At 35.2% G+C, this 22,588-nt stretch overlaps 1 protein-coding gene and 1 long non-coding RNA gene across 5 annotated transcripts in view; one reads left to right on the forward strand and one right to left on the reverse strand.

Moving 5' to 3' along the window:
• Positions 1-22,588, reverse strand: part of LOC122522409 (tensin-1-like) — a 190,779-nt gene that overhangs the window by 5,286 nt on the left and 162,905 nt on the right. For all 4 annotated transcript variants that reach the window (XM_043643493.1, XM_043643494.1, XM_043643496.1 and 1 more), the window contains one exon: positions 1,180-1,326. In XM_043643493.1, coding sequence (XP_043499428.1) covers positions 1,180-1,326 — 147 coding nt within the window. The remainder of the gene's footprint in view (positions 1-1,179; positions 1,327-22,588) is intronic.
• Positions 1,278-2,847, forward strand: LOC122522412. Its single transcript, XR_006305050.1, has 2 exons — positions 1,278-1,397; positions 2,562-2,847. It is a non-coding gene; the product is annotated as an uncharacterized LOC122522412 (long non-coding RNA).

The following is a 22,588-nucleotide window of genomic DNA, read 5'->3' on the forward strand; positions in this document are numbered from 1 at the left end:
TTTTTTATTAATGAATAAGATCTATTTAAATGAAGAATTGTTTTCGAATGATTTAGTGTTAGTTGTGTTGTTGTTAATTGTTTAAATAGTTAGTCGTTTAATTCAATTTTGAAATTTAATTTTTTTTTAGTCAAATATCAGTGATTCTCAACGAGGAACATTTTAGTTACATTTGTTTATTGTTTTCGAAAGAATTCTTGTACGAATGAGCTAAATTGAATTTGAGAGGGTACGTCATGGGAGATGATAAAATAATAGAATAGGAAAGAGCACGATTTTACTGTGCTTCGTGAGAAAATCAACTCGGTTGTATGAATAATTAAAGACTCGGAGAAATTTACGTGTCCCTGGGAAAACACAAAAGTCCTTCGTGAAGAAAGAAAGAAAAGGATTTAAAAAAAGAGGATAAATTTTTCAATGGTTGGACGTGAGGAATACAATCCTCGCAGTTTCATCGTCTCGTCTGTTGTCGTAGTAGTCGTTGTTGGCGTCGTTGTCTGGGAAGTTTACTTGCCAATCACGAATTCGTAAAATTCTCCTGGTAGATCAGAGAAAGAAGCGTTGTGGGCATCCGTTGATTCAACGTGAACTCATAAAACAAATGCTCAAATACTCGAGGATCGTTTCGGAATCTGATGATTCCGAAGAAGAAATTTTCACGGAGAGAAGAACCGGATAGGCCGCGAGAAACGAACTGACCGTTTTATTCGGAAATACGACGCTGCCGTGGGACTCGGCTCGAATTTATAATTAACGCGGTCGCCTGTAAATGGGACACCTACTGGAATCAGTCGTGCTCTCGCAAAAGAGAGAGAGAGAGAGAGAGAAAGATAAAGATACATGCATTCGGTATGCTTCGATTTTTATGAATAAAATCTTCTCTTATATAATATTTAATATTTAAATGGACATTGTTTTACTTTAGTATTTTCTTTGTTTAATTTAAATGAACATGCTTTTCTTAATTTGTCGCATCGATCCATGCATGCATGCATGTACACATACCTAATTTGTAGGTAATTCATTGATATGATTATTTAAAATTAAATAAATATAACGTTCTATGTTGGTTTAATATAGAAAAAGTATTTTGTAAAGGAACAGCAAAAGGAAATGTTTCACTTTATTCTTTCGTATTTCGAATCGGAGATAAGAAAATAAAAGGATTAGGTAACCTACCCAGGAGGTTCGATGTTCCTGTTTGTCCTTGCGATAGTGTGGTGAGGATTGCGGCGAGATTACATCCTGAAGGATCGGTTGGCGCTGGAGCTGCGCCACGTACGCCATACGAAAAGCATTGCCGACTATGGTGTTCAATTCTTCCGCCTGTGAACAGAGAGGAACGGTTAAAAATTAGTTGATGTTCTGCCGAAAATTGGTTTATCATAATAACTATGGTAAAATAAATATATTTTATTATATTATTTTTTCTATTCTTTTTAGACATGGTAAAGGAGTATACTATCGTAAATATTTTTTTATATTATTACAATACAATACATTTTTTTAAATTATCGCAGAACAAATTTTCATAAACTTTACTACAATTTCAAATAAAACGGAAATTTTTATTTTTGTCATAATAGTTTCGGCTTTAGGTAGATGGTTTGCAAAACAAAATAGATTTTTGCAAGATTATGCAATTTAAGAAAAACAAAAGAACTTACATTTCGAAGTAAACGCGTTCATATTCGAGCTAGATCATTAATTACATATTTCTATAAAGAAAAAAATGAAAGAAAAAAAGAAAACAATAAAAAATTAAATTTAATATTATAATTTTGATTACGATTCGTTGATGATCGGTTTATCTAAAGTGAATATCGATCGAATTGGTTACCGCAAAGACGACCGCTTAATTCGTATCGGCGACTCGATGGTTAGGAGGATGGTTTGGTCCTCCGATCGGCCCACATCCGCTCGACGGACTAATCGATGCCGCGGCAGAGAATTTCAATTAATTAAGCGACCCTCTCGTACGACCTACCAAGCTCTTGGTCCGCGTCAAAGGCCAGACGCGGACTTCGAACGATGCGATTCGATGGTTAGATCGAATTGGAAAGGGAAACTTTGTACTTCCTATCTCTCCGGGTCGAGCAAATCGGTTATTTAATTTTCAACCAGATCAGAGTCGCAGCTTTTAGAGTACTTGTCTCGAGTTCTCATCGCGAGTATTCATGATTACCGATCTTATGTGCGTCATAATATCAATTTGCTAAAAATATTACATCGTAAATAGAAATAAACATTTATTTAATATCGTCTATGCTCAGTCAAAAGTTACCAATAACATTTCCCTCTCTTTTTACTGTATACTTTTTTCCATTAATGATGTTTTCCAGCATAAAATTTCTTTGACGACGAGCAATAACTCAGATTAGCATAAACATTAGTTATTCATATCATAAAATCGGCAGAAACTTTTCAGACAATCAAATACACTGAACGAGATCAATGTAATCGAAGTGATAAAATCTATTAAGTTTTATTACTTTCTTTTTATGCATCATTTTTATATCACACCCTTTGCTTGCACTTATAATTTCATTTTTTTTTCACAGATATACCTATATAGATCGACTTACAAATAAATAAATTTCCAAAAATGAAGTATCAATCGGCAAAGAGATTAACTCGATAATCGATTAGTTAATCATCGTATTTTGATCGTCTTATTCTCCGCTATTATACGATTCCAAGTTTGAAAGATACTCGAATAACTTGAAACTCGTTGAGTCTATCTTATTACTTTTTCTCTCGTCTGGATTCTCGACGAATACTCGGATACTTTGGAATGTGAAAACTCCAAGAGACTATTTCACGAAAAATAAAGAATAAGGAGAAAAAGGAGTGGAAGAAAAAGAGACCAATTGGTGATAGGGGGAAAGGGAAGGCAGGCGTTAACGGAAAGTAATCGATAACGGAAAATAAACCGCAGCGAGCATACTTCACGTGTGGGTAGAACAGCTTGAGAAGAGAACTAAGGGAAGAAAAACGGAGATCGTCAGGATAGTAAAGAGAAAAAACATGTTAGAGGGTGAGGGTAAGGGTGAGTAGTATGTGTGTGAACGGAAGAGAAGAAGAGGAAGAGGAAAAGAGAGAGTGGGAGAGAAACCTACCGCTTTCGATAGCATCCGGTACTGCGGTTGACTCTTCTACCAGCTGGATATTCGAAATGGAGAAACGAACGTGAACGCATAGCTTATAGCTTCTCTCTCTCTCTCTCTCTCTTTCTCATTCTCAATCTCCTCCCTCTCTTTATATCTACGCTAGGAATGCAGGGTATTTGATATTTGCGTTTTGGCCAACGACGCCAAGGGGAATCGGACGGCGCCGGTACCAACAGTCGACACGAATTCAAGTTCTAAACTTGAATCCTCTTCGTTGACTCCGATGCAGTATACTAGATTCAAAGAGAGAAAGAGAGAGAGAGATATGTAGCTTTTAATATGATTTTCGAGTTTTATTCTGTCATACATCTGTTTTTTTTTCATCTAAATGGCAAAAGATTAATTTAATGCAGTACAAATTTTGCGATATTTATCAGTAAAAAATTTTTAACTCATAAAAACTTCTGTAACATTATACAATTATTATTAAAATTATCGAATTATAGTTTTATTTTGGATTTATAAAGTAAAGAAAATTTTCAATAATATTAATTTTACCATTAATTAGTAAATAAGCCATTAAAAAAAGAATATTTTCAACAACAAAATTTTAACTCGATTTTAGATTATTGAGGATTGTTAGCCTCGTTGCATTATTTACAATAACATGATCAAAATTGAAGGGATAATAGCTGTTTTATTTTCTAATCGTAGTATAAGTGCGAGTAATTCGAACAGGCCGTCAGTAATTGTCGATCCCGTTGAATGACATTCCTCGATGTATTTAGAATTTATTGGAAATTTCGGTGATGCGAAATATTATGGAAAAGGAGTTGTCAAAAATGACATGTTTTTACGATGCGAAATAATATAATAATTTATTTAGAAGAAATTTAAGAACAATATTACATACACTTTATTTTTAATATATTGATTGTAAAATAAAATCGATTTTGGATCACGAAAATCATTTATTATTCGATTAATCGATTTCGTTTAATTTTCACGTAGTTTTAATACCAAGTTTTAGTCATGATCAAAGAATGTTAAAAAAAAGTTCAAGTAAGTACGAGCATTGTATTCGAATGAATACTTAAGTTCGGTTCCTTGGTATGACTCGTTAAAAGTAAGAAGGTAAATGATGAGAAGTATGAGGAGGAGGTGAAATTTCGAACTTAATAAAGTCACAGTGAATAAATTCGTTAACGAGGTTTCTTGCGAACTAGTTAGAAATTGTCGGAAAGTTTTGAAACTGGAGTGTTGTTCTTCGTCATCGATTCGAGCATACACGATATAGTAAACTTTCGATATACGTATATATCGATAAACGAGCAAGCAGTCTTTTGCTGACAGTTCTTGTTCGTAAGCATCGTTTCCATAATTGCATTGACTCTTGGAAAAACTTTGAAGGATCGATATTTTCTTTTCTAAAAACTTTCTAGTATGACGTGTATCGCAAACGATGGAGTAACTTCGTTATTATGTAGAAACTTGTTACAAGATGCTATCGATTATAATGAAATAAATTTAAGAATAAGTAAAACGTCGATGTAAGAGAGAAAAAGAAAAAATAACTTGTACACCTGCAACTTATTACAATCTTAAAGTATTACTACTATCTGAATTTCCAATATCCGTCGAGCATTGCAATTATGTTCTCGATTGCAATCGGTTTAATAGACGTGGGATGTTAACTTTTTTTGATAATAATCATCACACGAGTTGACAGATCGTAACATAAATTGTTAAATATAACATACAACAGACAGAATATATTTAAAGGATATTTGAATAGTTATAATCAGTAAAATGAGAATCTCAATATTCGAAAATATTCGAGAAATGATCCAATGTATATACGTTGATTGATGCGAGACAGCGTAGTGAATACGCAACGCGGCTGGCTCAGGAATTATTTTAACTGTTCCGAAAATTCGATCAAATTAAAAGCCTCTGGGTAAACACGGTTTAATAAACTTTTAAACGATTCGTTTCACCTTTGTTAGGTTTTATTCCAAGCGGGTTACCGCGTCTGTTGTCGGTGAGTATAATGCAATAAGGTATGCGTGCACGTAACAATTGCAGAGACATAATAGTAGTGCGAAAGCACTCGTTGAATTCGTCATTTGCTTCGTGAAAATCGTCGACAATATCGTAGTCAATAAATAATGCATCGATGTTGCAAAGTTCATCGCTTCGACAAATAAATTTTCAACGCGTTTTAACGAAAGCTTTTCGCCTCAAAATCTCGACATTTTTCAACGAAAAAAAATTCTAATCTGTCAACGAGTCCGAGGACATTTTAGTCGAAGACTGAACTCGTTCGTGCCCGTAGGCTCTTCTTGATTTTCAGAAAAATTCTGCTGGGAGTCAGTCCCGTCCGGCTTAGCGTTATCGGCGAGACGACAGACAGTCGCGGCTTTTCCCGTCAGGGTTGATGACAAGAGCGAGAGAAAGAGAAAGAAAAAGAGGGGTTACTACTTTCATTCGTGGGCTTACAATGCGCCGTCTTTTAACGGGTATGCCGTACCTGTTGGTGGGCACGGATCCCGCGTGACTGCTGCTGCTGCTGCTGCTACTACTACGTCGTGCATTAATACGCACCGGCGTACCTTTTATGAGCTTTGGAAAAGAGAGCGATAGCCTTCCAACCATCTCGTCTGTTCAAGCTTGCAAGTAAGAAGGATAGAGCTAGTGAATGAGTAAGAAGAAAGAGAGAAAGAGAGAAAGAGAGAGAGAGAGAGGAGTTAAACGATGCGTGTTTGCCCTACGGCCTACCAACCGCGTCCAACTCTTCTATCTTCCTCTTTTCGTTTTCCTCTTCGCCATCGTCATCGTCGTCGTCGTCGTCGTCGTCGTCGTCGTCGTCGTCTTCGTCGTTTATCGTTGTAGGTCTATCAAACCATCCACGTGCCTACTTCCTTCTCTACTTATGTTAGATTCGTGTGTATGAGAGCTATGGAAAAGAGTTAAAAGTGAAAGACAGAGAGAGAGGGAGAAAGAAGAAGAAGGTGAGGGGTAAAAGAAGAGGGAATCTGTGAGTAGACGGCGAGCTGGCGTACGGTCAGGACCTTTCTAAACGCGCGCACACGAGAGGCCATGGGCCGAGGCAAGGGTCGCGACGTGAGTGCTTATTACACATTCAGGGCCCTGCATTTGCACTGTGGCCCGTTGCAAAACCCTCCTCCTTCTCTATATTTCTTTCTTTCTTTCTTTCTTTTTTTTTCCTTCGTTTCTCCCTTTAATCCTCCCGCAACTTCCAGTCTTCTCTTTCTCCTTCTCCATTTTCTCTTTCTAATTCTTTTTCTTTATTCCTTTTTCTTTTTTCTTTTTTTTTAACTTCCTCTCCTTCGCTCTTTTCTTCCTCTTTTCATTCTTTTCTATTTGTTCCTCTTTCTGACCAAAAGTAACCGAAGAGGAAAACTCCAGTCTCTTTATACTTGCCACGATCATGCTTCAGAATTCCCTGGAAAAAGATTCGCTTTAACGTGACTATCGACATTTTCTCTCTTTTACTTTTCCAATCACATTCTGTTTCTCTATTTTTTTTCTTACTTGTATTTTTATTTAGTCGTTTTTTCTAAAGATTTTCATTTGACGCCGATCTTTTTTTACCTTCTTTACATTTTTTCACTTCGATGTAATGCAGACGTAGTGTTATTCGTTCTTCATTCCTTTGCCAAGTTCCTTTATCGATCGATTATTATACTTTGTGAATGAGATCTTTGATTTTGCAGATATTTTATATAACTCAACGGATATTTCATATTTAAAAAAACAATTAGGTTTCTTTTTCAACCTTCAGTGTTTACACGTGAGAAATATTTTATTTAAAAAAAAACGCATAAATTCGGTTTTAATTCGATTAGTTAAAAGTCGGAACGTTGCGGATAGTTAGAGAAAATATATTTGGAAAAGATTTCTTATTGGAAAATGTAAACAAGTTACCAAATGGGAAGTTTATGGAGTAGCCATATAATGATGGGGAAGGGGAGAGATAACAGGAACGATAATGGGGTCGATCTCGTAGCTTTTGCAAAAGTTGGCAAGGTGTGCATATTAAAGCACATAACGCAAGTAGAATCCCTAGCTAGAATCTCGTGCTTTGCGGTCCTGAGGTCAAGCTGGTCGGCTCGGTGAGGATCGAGATATTTCAATTACGTTTCCATGCGAGCCGGCCAGCCGGCTGTGCTATAATTGCTGTTGGGATGTGCCGTCTCATAACTCGCGAACTCATATAAGCCTCTCTCTATCTTTTTCTCTCTTCGTCGAATTCACTCTTCTATGCCCTTCCTGTATACGATTTTCTGTTTTCCAAAGCATCATTTTCTAAGCACTTAAATTGTTTTACGTCTTTAGGTTAAACAGAGAATCGACAATTTTTAACTTTACTATTTCATTCCTCTTATTGTTAGCTTCTGCTAATTAATTTTGTGAACTTATCAATTGTAATATCGTTTGAGTGTAAAATTAATTGGATATTTATCCTCGCATTCAATCAAAGAATTACATTTGTATATTACTCATTAATAATGAAATAATAAAACAGTATTGTAGATAGTTGATATTTGATTAGATATTAGTCGATGAGTTCTCCGATCTGCGGAGAAAAAGTAGGAACAACTTAGCAAAAGGTAAAGAAAGATAGAGATTTCAAGAAAGAACCAGTAGTACGTAAAGAATGTGGTCGTTTGCATTTACCCAAGAGATACAGCTTGTGCAAAAAGTAATTCTCGTCATGTGCTTTTAAATATATTGTCACCGTACGAGATATCTACGCTTGTTTTAAGTTTTTTTTTTCAGATAATACCAACAACTTGTTCTCCCAAGAGATGCGAACTTATGGCTTCATAACTTTTATTATGTTCTTTTGCATTGTACATCTGTATTCGCATAAAGAGAGAGGTATATGTATGTACATATATGTATCTTAGAAATCCTTACTTATGTTCAACACATAAAAATACGATTTTGTGTAGGATACTTTTAAAACTATACAAAATGTTGCCTTAAAAATTATGCACACTTTAAAAACATTGTATATATTTTATTTGCTATGCAATGATTAAAAGAATTGTTTATTTTTATTTTAAAATTATTTGCATAATATTAAATTCGACAAAAAATGTATACAATGCAGATTTATTGTGTACACTCGATTCTACTTATTTAATTTCAATTATAAATGTATTTATTTATTCATCGTCAAGATTCATAGAAACGTGTTCGGTCATATAATTCGAGCATAAATAGTGCAAAAGTATTTTTTAAATTCAAGATCACTTTGTAGGTAGAGGAGCGTTTTAAGTAAGAGAACATCGCCGTGAACTGAGAAAAGCAATGAAAAATAAAAGAGCAGTACCTTTTCGGCAGCAAAAGATCGCTCCCTTTGTTACAGGTCGTGAGGTCGTGTCATCGGGAGAAATTTATTATCCTGGTAGGCGGTGACGGTTCAGACCCATGTTCCCAACCCCCCCAGAATATTTCATCTCACGGTCTTTAAATCTAGCTCGTAACAAAGATTTAATTTTTCATTTATGACGATCAAGTTTCGCTTTGACTGATTCCTTTGTGGGTACATACATTTCTTTTTTTTGCTCCCTTCGAAACTAAACTCTCGTACTTTTGCTTTATATTTGAGAAAAGTTTTTGACCTTAATTAATAAAAAGAGCTGTTGACTTTTCTCAACTCGAATTCAGATCCAATTTCGAGCTGTCGCTTGAATTTCCAATCTCCATCGTAGTTAATATTTCTTTGTAAAATTGTTTTACCCTATTCGTTGGATTGAATTCATAAATTTTTTCGTACAATAATTTAATGCTGAATATATCTTAGGAGCGTAATATCGTAAAGCGTAGTTTTCGTTGCACACACACACACAGGTGTGGAGAATTTTGTTAGTGATCCACTGAAAAACGTTTGAAATACTTTATTTGGTAAGGGTCCAGGAGGACGAGGAGGAGGAGGAGGAATCAGCCATTGCCTAAAGTATTATTTCAAAAGGCAGGTGTTACGTTTTGGCTGATTAATTTTTCTGACATCTCGCAGGATCCATGCAATTTACTTAAAGTATCCGATCGTATGACAGGTGGCTATGGCAGAAAAATCACAGCCATTATCTAATCGTGCTTTCTTACCCTCAACCAAAGTCATTACAGTCCAGGTGATCCGCTTTTGGACTCTTTCTTTATTCTCACGAACGATCCTTGGAACAAGTTTAAAGATCTTCGTGTCGTTTACACGCAAGGTGTGTTTCTTCGTCGACGAACGTAATAACAGGTTCTCTCTTTTTACCTTCAAACGGGACTCTATAATTTTAACGAAGGAAAGGAAACACATTTTCATATTTTTTCTTATTTTTTTCTTCAACGATGACTTTTTCTATCTATCAGTATTCTAACATTTGCAAAATACAATATCTAAAACTATACTACCGAACTTTCCAAGGAAATATTCAGTAACCGGTATTTGCGCAAAAGAGGCAAGTAATATATTTAACAATAAAATAAACGAAAAGTCAAATAATATAAAGAAGGAGTAATAACAACGTCGTTGTTGAAATCGATCGATCGTTGAACTCAATGAAAAAGTTTTGATCGACAAAGCGTAAAGTTAGATAAACGAAGGATTAACGTTTGAGAATAAGAGGAAGGAATTAACTCGCAATTTCACGTGGTGGACGACGGTGTTCGTGCTCGAAGACGAAGGAAAGGAGAATCAAGGTGGACCGAAAGGATGGCGGGTTGCCGTGGCTTTGCCCTGACCGAGCTGCTGCGCGCCGTGACGGGCCACATTCCAAGCATTCCACACGGTCACGGCCATATCTCCCATTCCTCTAGATTTCCAAGCCGGTACACACCAGCCCAACTCTTCTCTTTTTCTCTCTTTCTCATTCTCTTTCTCATTCTCTTTCTCTTTCTTCTTCTCTTATCTTCCTTCCTCTCTTCTTCGTATTCACATCCTCGTCGTTACAAAAGGTATAAGAGGATACAAGTTCACGTACGTAGTCGACTCTCGCGACTCCTTTCCACCTCCCACCATTTTCGTTCCTCCTTGTACTCTCGACGCTTCCAAACTACGCTTTATTTCTACTACTATGATGATCGAGTATGCAACAACCCTCGTCAGCCGTCTGATTCACTCGGCTCCTCGAACTCCCCACCGAAAGCGACAACGTCATGCGCCATATCGAACATTCTATATTTCGTAAAACATTTACAAATCCTCTTCTATCGTATATAATATATATCTCTCAGTTGCCTTTGGAAACATCATTAGTATTGTATATATTATTATTTCTTTTTTTTTAATAATATATCAATAATCATGCGTTCAAAGTAAATAGATAATTATTTAAAATTAGAGATTAATGTTGCGAAGAATAATTAAAAAAATGTAGTAAATAAATAAATCAAGAAATTTATAAATCGTTTAAAATGTAATTACTAAGCGAGCAAATCCATGTTCATTGATCATTTAAAAATAGTAAATAAAATAATTTACAAAAAGAAAAATCAGTTTAACTTGGGTAAGCTTAAAGGGAACATATATAAGGTTTTTTTTTTTAGAGTAATAGAAAGAAATAATATCTATAGTAAATCTATTTCTATTTATTTGTTCTCCATTATAGTCCACATACATGTACGCGATGAACCTGTCTACCAAACTCGTAGAAAATGTCACGTTCCTGTCTGGTGATCGAAGTTAAAAACGGGAAGCAATCTAGTTTATTGAGAGCAATATTTCGATGATTTTGCTTGTCACTCTTATTCTCTTATTTTCTTCGAGTTTCTTTTCGCGCGGCTAACGTTTTACGATCACGTTCAGGATCGTTTCGATTTTATCGATTTTATTATTCGAGGACAGTGTACGATCCCTTTTCGAAGAAAATCGAGTTGGATTTTTTCAGATCCTTTCGATGATTGTGTTGCGTCAAACCGAGGATACGAAATAAAAGTAACATTTTTTTTTATTCCATAGAATATGGGGAAGAATGAATTCCGTTGAAAACGATGGTATGCGATACAGTACGCTAATGAAATTCAAAAGAAATGGTAGGAAAATCTTTCGAAATTTAAGAGACAAAAAAATATTCGTTCTACTTAGAGAAAAGAAGAAGAAGAAGGAAGATGGAAGACAATTTTTCTCTTTCCCAGTTGAATTTAATCGAGGCTTCAGACGGGGAACAATTTTGATGACTTCGAAATTTTCAATTTATTCCATTCGCCAAATTCCTTGGGCGCGCGGTTCGAGATAAAAGGATCGGAGGTACCCATTCTTGGATTGAAATGGAAGTCGGGCTCGCATTGTAGGGATTAAAGGATCCACGTCCGGTCCTTCCCGCGCGAGCCGTTGTAATCGAATGAAGTGCGATTCCGTCTCACAACTTCCACCTCTCTTGGCGTGTAATACTGGAAAATTGTTTGACTATCTGCCGAGTACTTTGCTCGACGTGACGTGAAACCAATGGAAGATTGGAAGATGTGAACGCGTGTAGTCGTGTTCCGTTACGAAGAGAAAGAGAGAGGAAGAGAGAACGTGGTAGATTTCTATGTATGTACGCTCATACGTGTTCTATGTACATTTATTTGTGTGTGTATGTGTGTGTGCGTGCGTATGTACACGAAAGAGAGAGAGAGAGAGAGAGAGAGAAAGAAGACGACCAATATGAGACAGAAAGCAGAGCCAAGACACAAGCAGACTCTTTGATCAGCAATTAACACCGACGTCCGAGTTAGAGCTCGATTTACCGTATGCTCATCCGCGAACGAAGGAGCCATTGACTTTCCCTTTGAATGAACTCTTGAATAGATCTTTGTGCTCTGCTTTGTATTAATCATACGTTCGTGGTCGCTATTTCACGTATTTTTTCGAATGACGGACAGGGAAAATATGAGTATATGCATAACGTGTAGATATGTATATTGTATATGTATTCCGTCATGATCGGATACATATATTTTTCAAAATGACGGGTCTTTGATCGCGTATCTTAGATATTTTTTCTTCTTCTATTTTTTTTCTTTCTATTTTTACAGACTGATTATTATTTCCTTTATTTTTCATTGCTACGATTTAACATTTACGTTGCTTTAATCCGTAGAAATTTCTTATACTAAAGAATATTTAATTATAAGCGAAATAAAACGTTTGTATGACTTCTTTATTCGATTGAAATCATGCGATGCAGTGCGAATGTTTAAATTTAATCCTATTAGACTCTTACAAATACCATATTGTTTTAAATTATAATTGAATTTCATGTGTGGCTAAAGAGGGAATCGTTCGTGTTTAAAGGTACCTTTCTTTGCTTTTGAAAAAAGATTCGTTTGAGCGAGATCGAGAAATAAATGGATTGATAGTTACAGAGAAAAGAGATAGAGAGAGAGATAGAGGATAACGATGCAAACTGAGTCTTTGATCAGCAATTAACACCGATGATCGTACTCAGAATTCGATCTTCCATATGCTTGTTGAACGAATCTACTTGGGGAACATAGCAGCCGTCTCTCCTCGTATTTCGTCCCCTAGTAAACTGAAATCCCTCCCTCTCCCCCTCTCCCTCCCTTCACTCTCTTCCTTCTATTTCATCGTCCCTCGACGCCACATCCCATACGCACAGATTTCAACAATATACCTACTAGAATACCCAGACAAACGTGTTCCAGTCACGCCTTCCGATCGAGTTTCGATATCGATTGGAAAGTTTCAGATAACACGCAATTGCAAACTTTCAAGAATATCGTTCGATATATCTAGTCGATAACGAGTTAATATTTATGATTTAATGGCTGCGTTACGTCGATTATCTTGACGATATTTTATTCATTTTTTATTTCTTTTTTTAGTGGAAATAGTTAACGCATACTTTCATTATTTAAAAATTAGAATATTATATTAGGTTGTCCTAAAAGTTGTTTATTTTTTCTCCATGAGTTTAGTTTTTAAAATACCTACCTTATTTTTTACTTTATGTTATTTTACTGTAAGTTATTTATTTGTGTAAAATAAACAAATATTATGCATGCAAAATTGAATAAGAAAAAGAATGAAACTTTTGAAACAAATTATATATTTTATATACATTAAAAAAATTATTTTCTTTTCAGTTAGCACTTCGTTTAATATCGAGAAACCACGAAGATACACGACACTTTTTTCGATTAGAACTTCCTTGAAGAAAATTCGAAGAATTCGATGAACCGACTGGCGAGGTCATCCAATCGGGTTCGAAAGTGCAAGATGGCGTTTTCTTACGTAACGGTGTCTTCCTTCGAAATTGATCGTTTTTACCTTTCTTCTCGTTTATCTCTTTTTTATACTCTCTTATCGAAAATTAATAAACTGAATCTCGAAGTTATAGGTAGGATGTTTTTCTTTTTTTCTTTTTTTTTCTGATTGTGAAACGATCGGTTAAAGGAGACTCTTTCTTTCGTTTCTCATGGTAGTTGAACGTTTAAAGGCTCGTGCAAACTTGTGACGAATCATTTACACGCTCTGTAACTACGCTACAAGAGCATAAACGTTTTGGAACGAGAAGAACGTTGATTCGAGCACGATTACGAGAACAGAGCTTCATAGAATTTTATTGTTCGCCTGAGAAGCAAGTGTGTTCTTTGTATGGTAGATGTGGTCCACTACGATGTACAGTATAATGAGTTCACTTCTGTGCTATATACGTATAGCTTATAGGCCTGGCCCCAGGCCTTGCAGTCAACTTCGAGAACAATAGGCTACGACCGAAACACAAACTGCACTTTCATTAGTACTCATAACTAATGAAATTAAGTTCTTCTCTTAAATTGTTCCCCGTTTCTACCTATGTGCCAGCGTTTACGAAAAAATGCTTACTTCTGTTTCTCCAATCATTATTTACTTATCATTATCGTCAATAATTCTTATTAATTTAGTATATCTTTTTTTAAATATATTTATTTAATATTGCATTACAACCATTTGCAGGATTATTATTACCAAAGTAAGGATTTACAGTTTATTATACAATTGGATATATTTAAGATATTGTAATAGATTTAATATGGTGTTTTTAGCGTTTAAATTGTCATTTAAGGTGGGCCTTGTTTTGAATCATTATCGGTACGAAGAATACTTCCTGCAATATAAGATGATGTGATCTGTTGTTAATTGCACAGATCATAGATTACAGGATGAGGATTATAGTATATCCTTTATCTAACTTTACTAGATTTTTTTTATTATTAAATAGAATATCGTTTTACGAAAAATATCCTATTTTTATAAATCTTCTTTAACATTACATTGCGATAGCGAATATTTTTATACGAGGGATAGAAACTTATGTGAAAGAGTAGATATCGCTAGCAAAGGGAAAAAGGTTAAGGATAAGAAAAGTAAGTATGAACCTGGCATTTGTCTTTCGAGATATCGTCTCTCTTTCTCTCTCTCTTTTTCTCCTTGTTATCGTATCGAGTATTAATAGCGAACACGAGGCAGAGATAACTAAGTTTATTGGTAGTAAATGTCTTAAGTAATTTATCGATAAAAGAAGGCTATATAAAGAAATGTAATGCTTGTGCATAGGTTTTTCTTGTAAAACTTGCTATCACTTTGGTTGAGTTTGACATTCATAAATAATTGCTATTTATCACAAGTATAATTGCTTTTACGATGATCTAATTAATATTCTTTTACATCGTTAAAATATTCTGAAGTTTCATATATTTGTAATTTTTCTTCGAAAAAAAATAAATTCAAAATTCGTCATTCAATCTGTAAAAGTTGATCTTTCAATCGATAGTGTGCCGTGTTAGATCTTTAATAATATTAAATTATTTCAAAAATCATGACATTGCATTTCATTCTTCTATTTAATCTCGATAAGAGTTAGGTGAAAACACTCTCTTTGTTATCTGATAGTTTCATCTCTTTCATTTGAATCATCCTAGTCATTGTTGTTATCGTGTTAATCTAAATAAATTTTCGGAGTATAGAGAAGAGAATTGGTCGCAACAATCCATCTGTCCTATGTGCAACTTAACCGCTTCTATCTTATACCGGTGGTACGTTCTATCCGATTAGGTATTAATGAGAACGTCGAATGATAGTAATTAACTAGCCGTTACCATGGCACGCGCAAGGCAATACATTTAATTATCTATCGAACGTTATAATCTCTCTTGTTGAAGCTACTGGGTAAAATTAGCGTTAAGTGATTCGAAGGATCGTTAAATCGTGATTTACATTCGCCTGTTTGCTATTAAATCGAATATCGACGTACGTATACGTGTTTGGAAACGATTGGTCGAATAGACATTAGAAATGTCTGCTTAATAGGATAGATAGATAACTTGTTGAGTTCTGAACACACGTAGAGAAATTATAATTACATTAGCAACGATTAATTCAATAATGGTCAAAGGAGAGTAGTTCTCATATAAATTCAACAAAATAATGTTTGATATGACAGTGTAGACAGGGTGAGTCAGGAATAATGCTTCAATCTCTAGGAGTTTATTCTATAATTAAAAATAATTTTAAATAAACTCAAATTTGAGACATTTCCTCCGATTTATCCTGCATAATATGCTAAAAATATATTTTACTTATAATATAAAATAAAATAAAATGATACTACAAACGATATCCATTTTTTTGATATATTGTCGAACACACTGTCATAATTAATGGCACATAATATAAGAAGATACGAAAAAAAAAAGATATGACCGATCACGTTATCGGTCTGTCTTAATTATTTCAATGAAAATGAGTTACGGTATTTTAAAGCTTTGAAATGGAAGTTACAAACCGTGAGATGCTTTTGGAGAAAGGGAGAAAAGAAAGAGGAAAGGCACGCGAACACTGGTGGTGCGAGTAATTGTCATCGTGTGCTCGGAGAAAAAGCGTCAGGTAAAAGCGGAAGTGTGCTCGAGTAAAGTGGATAAGCGTTATGGCGGTATACACGCGTGGCAGCACGTTGCTATACACATGCACACGCATACACGGTAATACACATATACCTATATGTATATATAAGCAGAAAAAGAGAGTACACGCAATGGGCATGCCGAATAGTCGTGAACGAAGCAAGCCGCCTGCTGTTTCCAACTTGACGCTCAGTAAAAGCTTCGTAGACGACGCCGACGGCGCGACGAGACTTAATCAGTTTTGTCGCATTCGTAAAATGACTTTGCAAATGCGTCACTGGTGGACGCTGGTAAGAGAGAAAAAGAGGACAGACAGAGAGAAGAAAACCTTTCCAATGATTATTCTTTTCTCTTTTCAATTTTACGCATTGCAGACTCATCATGTGAACATTATCTTTAATAATAATTAGAGTGATATATATATATATTAGTTTAAGACTGGTCTAATGTAAATTATTGAAATTCCTTACTGTAACTAATTTACAATTTTAGATGGTAAAGTTGTAAACGTTGAGAATCTACAAGATGGAAATTCAAGAGGAGTTTGACTTGTAAGGGCATACATTTCTGTAATGAGTTGAAAAGAAAATTTACGAGGATTCAAAATCACTCGACATGGTTATTAAAAGAACGTATTTTTTTGTTCTTTCTTAAAAATAAGAGATGAAAAATAAAGAAAAGATAAACTCTCTTACCAAAGGAAGTCAAGGTTTCTGTATACGAATATTAACAAAAGATATAAATCGAAATTTCATCGTATCGAATATAACCATCGAGGACTCGAAATAAAGATCGTTCTCTCATTAAGAATCAGCGAGAGAATTGTAAGATAATACTGGAAAGTCTGGCCACAGGAAACGACGAGAATAGACGATGAAATGAGAGGATGAGAACGCACAAATCCGACACGCGGCGAAAGCGCGCTCGTCACGGTGTAACTTAAGGAGCTTCGACGTCCTTCCTTGTGTGTGTATATATATAATAAAAATATATATACATACACACGCACAAACATACACACATAGGGTCGAACGATAGTTTGCTCGCATCGCCCTTCCTTCGCTCGCGAAACGATGTAAAAGTACATTGAGAGAGGCAGAAGTCGCGTGACGTCGAGTGGGATCGGTCTTTCTTCTTTATTCTTTATTTACCAACTCTAATGGCTCCTGGCAGGAGGACAAGGACGAGGGTCCTCCTGTTGGAAGAAGAATATACCCTGATGGACAGTGTCAATTATATTCTCGTAGATTTCTCATATACTTCTTACGAGATCATTGCCAAGGAAGGTTATAGTTGAAAAACGCTCGAATGATGTTCTTTATTTCCTTCTTTATCTTTTTTCTATTGAACCACTTTAAAACTCGAAATTCACAATACCGAAGAGGCATTATTCGGTGAAACGTCGAAGAACATAGTATTATCGAGGAGAAACGTAGCCAGGTGTAACTTGTGTGTACCTTCGTTGTCGTCGACAGAGTCGAGAGTTCATATTGTACCGGGGCATATTATGCGGTGTCTCGAGAATAATGGCGCCGCCCTTTGTACGCGATGCTCTATTGATGTCGAAGGGAATTTCTTAACGTTCGCGATCTGGAAGGTAGTACCAAACCTCCCCCTCCTCTCCTTCCACCACCTTCCTCCACTTTCCCCTCTCATCTGCCTCTTTTTCCACGTTTCATACTCCCCTCTTGGTTTTTCTCTCTTTTTCTTGGCTTTTCTCCGAGGACTTAGAAGAAGCGTCTTCTAGCGTACGAGTCGAGCTTGCAAGAGGAAAATGAACTCACGTTCGTGCGTGCTATTGTCGAGTCCCCAAGGGGGTACGTCAAATTTCTAGGGATTTTTTGGGGAGTTTTCGAGTCGCGAGAAACCAAGTGAGATTCACATTTTTAAGGAGGAAGAACTCCCGTCGAGGTGCCATGATAAAATTTAGAGTGTGTATTGTGAACAGAGGCATGCACATAGAACTCTACTCTCTTTCTTTCTCTCCCTCTCTCTTTTTCTGTTTCGTTAAATGTCTGCGGCTTTTCTCTTGTACAGCAGACAGATGCCGCTAGGCGAGGGCGTCCGGAATGTTGTCTCGCTGGATTTTAGGAATTGTACGGGCACCGTCGAGCACGGTACCCACCACCTTTCGTTTCGAACGAACGAATCTTTTCAGGGCCGCTGGGATACCCTTTACAAAGACAACCTTAGAGTACTTTATTGAAGCGTCGTTAAGTTATTTATGCGTTGGACCGAAACGAGCGCATTATCCTTCTCGATCCATGAGAACACAATCGTAAGCGTTGTTTAGTTTTTTTTTTCCCCATTTATTCGACATAGTGCTACCTGAATTACGCGATTCGTTCATCGTTTTTGAATTATATTATGGAAAGGGGAACAATTCTTGAGGTTGACATTAAGAATACGTAGTAGAAGAATTTCAATTCACATAATTGAGGGTAAACATTTGCTCAGCTTAAATGTCAACGATATTCTTCATTATTTGTATTACGTAAATCGTAATTGTAAGATAAGTGCTGCTCATTTTGTCGCGTCGATGAAAATGAAATTTCTTGCCTTTCCTTTTTATAGTTTACGAGGAGAACGTCCGAGTATCCTTCGTCGGTTTTTTTTAAGAAGAAGAAGATGGTTAGGCAACTTGAAAATCTTAGGCGCTGAACGTTACTCTGTTAAGGGCATCGCGATTATGGGTGTGAATGAAAATGCAATGAGAATTTCTTTCTTTTATCAATCTCATTTGAGATCTTAGAGTAAAGTAATGAGCTGCTTCAGACCTACTAACATTTCGTTGAATCATCGTTATTGTGTAAGTTTAGATTCAGATTGGAATTAGAAGAATCTCGTAGTTGCATTTAGCATAAGCAAAAAGGATGCTTGTAATGAGCATTTCTTTTCTTCATTTTCTATTATATTATGTGAATGTATTCGATAAATTCGATATCTACTATCTTTTCGCATAATATCTTTTTTGGTTCGTTCGATTAAATCAATTTATTGCTATAGAAATAACAATGAGCCAGCATTAAGGCAATTTAATTATGCAAATTTGTTGAAATTCTCTGTACCGTACCGTGTCTCGATCGTTTTGTCTTTATCGTTGGTCAAATCTAACGATCTGCGATCGTTGGGATAAACCGACGAATTAAAGTTTCCTTTACTACTTTCTACGAAATGGTGGACAATTAAAAGCATGGAGATAAGAGAAACGACAGAAAATTATGTTTCCGCCTGATTCTCCTGAGTAATACGATGAAACTGCGAATAAAAGGAGACGAAGAGAAAAAGAAAGAGAAAGAAATTGAGATAGAGAAAGAGAGAGAGAGAGAGAGAGAGAAAAAGATATAAATAGATAGATATATTCGGTGGTAAGCTCCTTTTCCTGGAGACTCTTCTCTGAAACGATGCTCTTTAAACTCTTTGCTGTCTTTTCCACCTAACGTGCTTTTTGAGTAAGGTCGTGTTTCAAGTGTCGACGATTAACGTTCTCCGTTTTCTCGGTTAACCTTTTAATCTTCCTACGACGAGTGGGTTTTTCTAAATTATACTCAGTGTGAGGGAACATTTAAAATAAAAGAAAAAAGAAAAAAAAGAGAGGAAGATATTGGTAATGCAAATGTTACAGGGATAAACGTACTCTTCAATCGAATACCGTAATAATATTTAAACTTGTAAGTTGCATCCCATTCAACACGACGAAAACTTTATCCTCTCATTCGAATAAAAATCCTACGTTATATATTCCATTTCCTTCTTTAATTTTAAGAGTGCTCACTTTGGATCGAGTTTTTGATAGAGGACCACCGAGTGTTTCCTTTGTGCGATAAAGCGATAGCCTTGTGTAATCTTTGTAGGATACAGCAGTCAAAGCAAGGCATTCTACGTATCTACAGGATGTTTCAACGATTACGACTTCCCTCATCGTGATAATTCATCCATGAAATTGTGTACAGTTGGATCACAGTTATCAGAGAACAAGTTGTTCGATCATTTGGACAATATCTTTGAAGAGACATAAATGTCAGCGATGTATTCACATATATATAAAGAATACATTTTTATAGCATGGATACAACTCAAGTTTTTAGTATACAGAATGACTGTAAAAAGTTTTATACAAATTCATCAATAAATATGTAGATGGTTTGAAAAGTTTTGAGCCTCACATAGAAACAATTTATTTTCACTCAAACTTCCTTTTCTTTTTACTTCACTTTTATTATTTTTTTTGTAGGCTCGACACTTTTCAGTCCACCCTCATATATGTAACATACCATTAGTACAATTTTAATAGTAATTTTTTGGAAAATATCTAGCCTTTTTCGTAACTTACATTTGAAGTGTAACTTTTTAAACGACTATATTATAACGATAAAATTTTATAGAACGAGATAAGAAGAGAGGGAGAAAGAATGTGATAAAATTCACAGACGGTCGACAGTTGAACGAGATTATGAAAGTTTTTAGTGTTAGTTGAGATGATGTGTATATGTATGAGATATGTCGATCGATAGTTATTGGCGAGATACGTTTGATTATAGAACGATGAATAGGGATGTGGCATAACTAATTAAATAATTGTTAATTAATCGAAAGAAATGAATATTATTGTTTAAAAGCACGGAGTTATAAGTTTGATGCACTGTCTTCTTTGAAATCCACCGTTAGACTGGCTCTTTGTCTTCTATGAAAGTCGATCAAATTTCTTTTATTGATTCTTTTTTGTATGACTTTTCCTAAGGCTACATATGCATAACAAAAATAATATTCGTAATAAATAGAATTTCCTTTTATGGAAAGTCATATAAACAACATTAAGTAAAAGAACTTTCATAGGGGACAACAAGCCAGTCTAACGGTGGATTTCGAAGAGGATGGTACATCGAAAGGTAAATCCACGTTTTTAGATTACAATATACATTGCTTTTGATTAATTAACAATTATCTTAATACTCAAATGTACTCTACTTATATTAGACGAAAATTTTACCTTCGAAATCATCACTGCGCAGGGACGTTACAACAAGTATACCTTTTTTGAAACAATTACATAAAAATGAAAAAAATGCTAAAATCAGAACGTTATAATCTGAAATTCTATTTATTAGGAATATTATTCCCGTTTTACACATGCGCAACTTTCGGAAAATCATATAAACAACATTTAATAAAAGAACTTTCATAGAGGACAACGTGCCAATCTAACGATGGATTTCGAAGAGGACGGTGCATCGATCATATACTCCGTGTTTTTAGATAATAATATACATTCCTTTCGATTAATTATTAATTAATTAAGATAAATCGAACACAGTACTATACTTTAATAATTATTTTGAATTGTTTAAACTAAAATACATTTGTTTTAACGTTTCTAAGTAAACACACTATATCAATAGTTTTTAAAGCAAAAATCTAGTAAGCCTAACGGTGTACGATTTTAAGGGACACTTGATGTATATATGAATTAATTGATTATTTTTCACACAATAATACGAATTTCATTTCTATCGCACGTAGAGACTACGTAAATTCTTTTTTGATTATATCGAAAATACGAAAAAAAGTTATTTTATATATTTTTAAAGAAAACTGTTTACGTTAACATAATTATGAAATAACGTTAATAACAATTTTTTCGTCCTCGTGTCACGCAGTTGATGAATTTTTTTGTTCACTTTCTATGTGTTTAAAACGCGACAGTGAAAGACTGCTCAAATGATACGGTAAAAGTTCATAAAAGAGACAGGCCGTTGTTAAAATAGCAGCACCATGATGGTTGTCTATCGGTAAAGGGGCAAGAAGAAGAACAAGCAAGCGATCTCCCATGGCACGAGTAGCTATACGGGCTTGAGGAATGTGTTCGTCCGATCCCACGGCTTATCTCCTTCTCCTCCCCCCTTTACATTCTTTATTTCTCTCTTACTCTCTTTCTCAGATCATAGTATTACTAAGGTTAGCCTTTAGTCTTTTGCGTGCATTTTGAACGATCGAAGTGAGCACTGCAATTATTACGAAATTTCCGATCTGTTTCATTTTTTCTATTTCATCGAAGAAAATAAATTAGTTCCGAGATAAATTTCAAATCAATCTTTGAAACTTGGATAATCCGTTAGATCAGTAAAATATTCGTACTTTTTAATCATTTTTTTGTTTGTTCGTAGAATAAATTTTAATATCGAATGAATTAATTAAATATTTTTTTTCCTTTTTTTTACGAACATGCACGTAATAATTGTGGTTTGATCTATTAGGATATACTCATCTCTCGGTATAAGAAGTTTAACGGTTAAGATGCGACTTGTACAGTCATTGCCAAGCAATAAGAATTACACTTATTTCCCGAGGACATAAAGAAGAAGCATTTTCGATGGACGGTCTTCTTTACTTTAAGCATCGACACACTCGAGGTCATATTGCGGTACCGCGAGCTAATCGCGATTCGCTAATACCGTGAGAGGTACATACTGTGCTTGCTGATTTGCAGGTCGTCGTCGTAGTCGTAGCAGCAGTAGTAGTAGTAGTAGTAATAGTAGTAATAGTAGTAATAGTATTCGTCTTTGGATTAG

The sequence above is a fragment of the Polistes fuscatus genome, unplaced genomic scaffold (genome assembly GCF_010416935.1).
Source record: "Polistes fuscatus isolate 324 unplaced genomic scaffold, CU_Pfus_HIC Scaffold5, whole genome shotgun sequence".
Taxonomy (NCBI): Eukaryota; Metazoa; Arthropoda; class Insecta; order Hymenoptera; family Vespidae; genus Polistes; species Polistes fuscatus.